Source organism: Chrysochloris asiatica, unplaced genomic scaffold (assembly GCF_000296735.1).
Source record: "Chrysochloris asiatica unplaced genomic scaffold, ChrAsi1.0 scaffold00130, whole genome shotgun sequence".
Taxonomy (NCBI): Eukaryota; Metazoa; Chordata; class Mammalia; order Afrosoricida; family Chrysochloridae; genus Chrysochloris; species Chrysochloris asiatica.
The window spans coordinates 8,373,443-8,378,542 of record NW_006408648.1 but is presented as its reverse complement, the minus strand read 5'-3'; the positions used below and the strand labels follow the sequence as shown (position 1 = coordinate 8,378,542).

The 5,100-nt window shown below is 44.1% G+C and overlaps 1 protein-coding gene across 1 annotated transcript; it reads left to right on the top strand.

The window, feature by feature from the left end:
* Positions 1-1,097: 1,097 nt before the first annotated feature.
* On the top strand, positions 1,098-4,974 carry NCBP2 (nuclear cap binding protein subunit 2, 20kDa). The gene is made up of 3 exons (XM_006869440.1): positions 1,098-1,197; positions 4,586-4,789; positions 4,915-4,974. The coding sequence occupies exons 1-3, from the start codon at positions 1,120-1,122 to the stop codon at positions 4,972-4,974; spliced, it is 342 nt and encodes a 113-aa protein (XP_006869502.1). The 5' UTR covers positions 1,098-1,119.
* Positions 4,975-5,100: the final 126 nt, after the last annotated feature.

The following is a 5,100-nucleotide window of genomic DNA, read 5'->3' as shown; positions in this document are numbered from 1 at the left end:
TATTACTATGAACTTATGTTGCTGTGTTTGTTAAGGTGACCTTGAGCCAGTTCGCCTCATAGCGATCTGTATAGGGTTTTCAAGGAGCTGGCTGGTTGGTAAGAACCTTCAGGTTAACAGATCAGTGTTCATCCTACAGCACCACACCAGGATTTAATAGTCCCCCAAGGTTCCTAATCCCTCTTGCCCGAGAAGTAGTACACTCACACCCATTAATCAGTTCACACATTTAATCAGAGAATTTTGGTTATCCTTCCATCGACGATCTTCCCAGGTAGATCTGCATCACGGAACAAGTCACAGCATTTATCACGAGTTCCAGTCCCATTCGCAAAATGGCAAGATCTCTTTCCGGCTTGTGGTTCAGTCCTCGGATCTTTATCTCAGTCGAGTTTCGGAGTCTTTCTCCACAGCTTGCCCGTCCGATCATAGAGCTTTAAAGAGGTAATCGGTTTGGTCTGGGTTCTCTGTAGGTCGACAACTAGAGTCAGGATTCCGAGCCGCGTACAATGCTAGGTATGACCTCTCAACTCCGAGACCGTTGTAGAACCTAGAAACGGAGGCAGATGGCCTCGGCTCCCTGGGCTTAGCGGTCTGCGCCCGGGCCCCTCTGTCTACCTGGTGGTGACTCCGGACGGTCCCGGAGACCGCGGCGTAGCTCCTGGTTGAAGGCATCTTTGAAGCGGGCAGCACGGCGGCCCAGGGAGCCCGCGGGCCCAGCCGCGAGACCCCGCAAGCGGCGGGCCGCGTCCTGACCGCGCAGCTGGGCCTTAAGCAGGGCAAAGGCCGTGAGCTGCGCCGCACGCCTAATGGGCCGCGACTCTGAGAGACGCTCCACTAGCTGCGGGCTGTGTAGTAGAACAGCAAGCAGCCGCCGAAACACCATCCTCTCCGGAACCCGGAGCAAGTTGCCCTAACCTTGTGATTGGCGGCGCCCGACAGCGGACAGCAGCTGCGCCCGCGCTGCGTGATGACGACACTCGCTCTAGGATCTGGCCGCAGGGCTCCCACTTTCTCTGTTTTCTGCTTTCGTGCATTTCCGGTTCCGCCACCGCTGCTGCAGCTGCCTTCGTCTCAGTGTTTTCCGAGCGGCGGCGTCTTCGTCCACCTGTTTGCACTATGTCCAGCGGACTCCTGAAGGCGTTGCGCAGCGACTCCTACGTAGAACTGAGCCACTACCGGGACCAGCACTTCTGGGTGAGGGAGGCCGGCAGACGGCGCTGAACCGAACGCTGAGAAACGGTTTACTCTTCTCTCATTGTGTCGTTTCGTATTCTGCTGTCGCGAGATGCGACGCGAGGCTGCAAGTGTGAGCTAGGGAAGCAGGGAATGGATGCTGGAAAGGTGTTTTTATTTCTCAGAAGCCCCTTCCTCGCAGGGAAAAGGAGCTCGAGGTTCGCTTTCCCTTCCCTTGCAGGCCTCCCGGTATCCAAGCCAATGCCGGAATATTGGGGCGGGAGTAGCGTTTGCACCCATTTCCAGGACCTGTGTCTCGGGGAGGTGATTTTTAGATGAGGCACAGATTAAATTGAAGAGGATCTTAAATGCACTCACTTGGTTAATAGTTTAAAAATGCTTACATGTGCTAGGCATGAATTTCCTTTGTCCAACTTTTACAGTTCTTATTACTTTAGAAAGTTCTGCATCATAACCGTGTTAAATTTAAGTCACCCTGCAAGATTGCAACTGAAGGGATTTGACTTTTGCTCATTATTTATCCCTGCAGTCTAATGCTTAAAGCTTTAATGGGATAATAGTGCCATGTTGTGCGGAATTTTTTGTGTACCCTGGACTCTACGTTAATATCATACCTTAAATATTTAAACCACAGTTGCCTTAAGCCATAGGCTATTTGTTTGAATATGTGTGAGAAAAGTAGGAAAAGTAAAAATACCCCCTGACCATTACGGGGAGTTCCTGCTCTCCGCGGGGGTCGTGGGACACGAGCGAATACCGGAATCGTCGGGTGAAGAAATGAATGAATACAATCGAAAGGCTTTTCAATTTGCTGTGCTGTCGGGCTATGTTCTCCAGCTTCTGCCCTTGCTTCTGCTTTCTGCTCTTTGCTGTCTGCCCTCTGCTGTCTGCCCTTTGCCTTCTCCCTCCTGCTGTCTGCTTCTTCTGCCACTTCTACTTCCTTCTGCCTCTACTGCCTTCTGCCTTCTTCTGCCTCTACTCCTGCTCTCCGTTTCTGCTCTCTCTCTCTGCCTCAGTCTGCTTTCTGCCTGCCTCCTCTGCCTTCTGCTTCCTCTGCCCTCTACTTTCTTTCTCCTAGCTCTGCCAGCCCAGCTCAGCAAGTCTTTATTTTTTATATTTAAAATTACACAGTACGTGCATTGACACTTTTATCATTTCTTGAATTATTACAGTCACAACATTTTTGCACCTGGTCCTTAGACAACTTTAACAAGAAGACTTTGTGATGTTCAGACTGACCTTCATGTTCTTTCCCAGTATGAGATAAAACTGTTTCTTCTTGTTTCTACTAAAGGATTATAAACTTTCTATCCTACACAATGTGCTATTATTTTCATAATAAAGGTATTCATTAAATCACTTGGAAGCTGTGTGGCATAAAGCCCAACCTGGCTACTTGGCTGCAAGTAGTGTATAGATTATAAAGTCAAATCTATCCTTCACTTAAGTTCATTATTGTCTGCTTGTTTACGCAGGTGTCTGTATGTAGGGGTTTGTGAATTCTAGCTAGTGACTGAATGTGGTGAGGCCTATGGGGGTAGGTCAGCTTGGCTCTAATATGTTATCTGCTTTTGTGGCCCCCAAATGCAGTTACTTAGGTTTTCTAATGAAAGGGAGTAATTTACACAATTTCTCTTTGTATTCAATCTACCAGGGCTGAAAGCAATTGCTGCTAAGCTAGTTTTTCCTAAGGTTTGTTGAACTCATAGTGAAAAGCTGTGAATATTGCCAAATTATATATTTTTATAAGTAAAATTAAGATTACTCTATAGAGAAGGTAGAAAGCAACTTCTGAGAGCTATCTGTTTTTCAAGACCACTCCACTATTTACCAGAACTGTGTCAAGCGTTAAATCGAAGCTGTCCTCTACCCTCATCGGCTCCCAGCAGACCATAATTTTAACCGATCAGTAACATCAGTAATATAAAGTTAATCTACTTTAATGTTACAATCCAAAAAGGTTGAAAACGCGTTGTAAAACATTGAATGCCTATTCTGTGGACTATTTAAGGCAGTATGGGATTGAGGATTAGGCTGGGTCTGAATTCCAGTTACAAGTACTCAGTAGCTCTATGACTTGGAAAGGTTACTAACTCTTTTCCCTTGTGTTTAAAATGAGGATAATAAATCAGGACCTACCTCATACAGTTCTAAGAACTAATTGAGACACATACATGTCAGTTTGGCTTGAAGTCCCTGGATTCTCTCCAGAAGTAGACATGGTTATCAGTTTGTGCTTAAAAAAATTTTTTCTGTTAATTAAGAAAATAAAACTTAAAATATAATTTGAAGTGTACTGTTCTGTGCCTTTTTTTCAGTTTACATCCCATCTTGAAGATGTTGCATACCACTGCATGTAGATACGGTTTTCTCTGGGATGTGCTCTAATTTGTGTAATCGGTTTCCTTTTGATGTGAGTTGGGATGGTTTCACTATTTTTCAAATCTACCACTGCTCACATGAGACCTATTACTTTGAGCACTGTGGTACAAAGCAATCAGAGATGAATAAAGCAAGTTCTGATTGGCAGAGTGAAGGAAACGAGCAGCATTACACAGAGAGGGCTCTTGGGAAAATGTCCTGTGGGAGCTCAGTCTGGCTCTGCTCAGCATCTACTTTTCAAGACGGAATCCACTGTTAGGTATAAGAAGGGTCATCTTAAATCCAGATTCAGTATGTAGTATGCTTCATGTTGGAGCCCTGCCTGGGTCAGGAGAACCTGAGAGTTGGTCAAATGAACGACTTATTTAATGAGCATTTGTCCTCACCAGTGTGGAGGCTGGAAGAACATGTCCCTTATGGCCAGACTGGTTTTTGTGAAGACATCGAAGTTACCATAATGTCATCTTGTTCCTAGGGATCATTAGGTGTTTTCACTGAAACCCAGTTATACTCCTGTCTCTGGCTTAGCTTGTTTTCCAAATTAAGGAAGCTTATCAAGATGATCTCTTTTTGTTTTTCGTGATCACTGTATTTTCTCCTAAACTCAGAGAAACATAAGAGCATGCAAACTGTGTAAGCAGTTTTTTTTGAATGGTCTTTATAGGAGTATTACAGAGAGAAGTCCTATCTGGAAACCGATTTATTTTTTCACTACAAAGGGTAAAAGAGCCCTTCCTGGTATATTGATTCATGATTCAGAATTTAAACTTGGGCTATTAGAGAAAGATAGGATGCTAAGGAGGTGCAGAAAAGGTTGGTTGCTTGCAGTGTAACTTTCATGCCTTAACATAGAATCCCTTCCCTCCCCTCCTTTTTATAACCAAAGATTTGTGGTGGATTGGGATGATGAGAGAAGCTGATTCCCAAATCAAAATTAATGGAAGTTTTTTTACCATACTGGTTTCTAGGTTACATTGTTAACTTGTTTCTTTATTTGAAATCCTAGGGTGACATTGAAGAACAAGAAAAATTACTAAAGAAAAGCTGTACACTGTATGTTGGAAATCTTTCCTTTTACACCACTGAAGAACAAATCTATGAACTCTTCAGCAAAAGTGGTGACATAAAGAAAATCATTATGGGTCTGGATAAAGTGAAGAAAACAGCATGTGGATTTTGTTTTGTGGAGTATCCTTTCTGTATGGGTAATGTAGGTGCGAAACCAGTGCAGAGCCAAGAGTGGAGCTTCAGTGAGATCAGTTTATTAGCAACTCCTCCCTTAGCTCTGTGTCCTTCTCTCAGCTACCTCTTACTTTGTCTTGTCCATGCTCTTAGATTGTGGAAGCCAGTAACATTTACATTCTGGTCTGTAACCTAAGCTTTGTTTATGGTTGAATCTTTAAGAAACGTGGTCTTTTGAGAACATATACCCATGGTGTTTAAAAAAAAATTTTTTTTTAAACACTCCAGAAATGGTGGTTAAAATTTTTGTACTACTACAAACCCCCAATTCTCTTAACC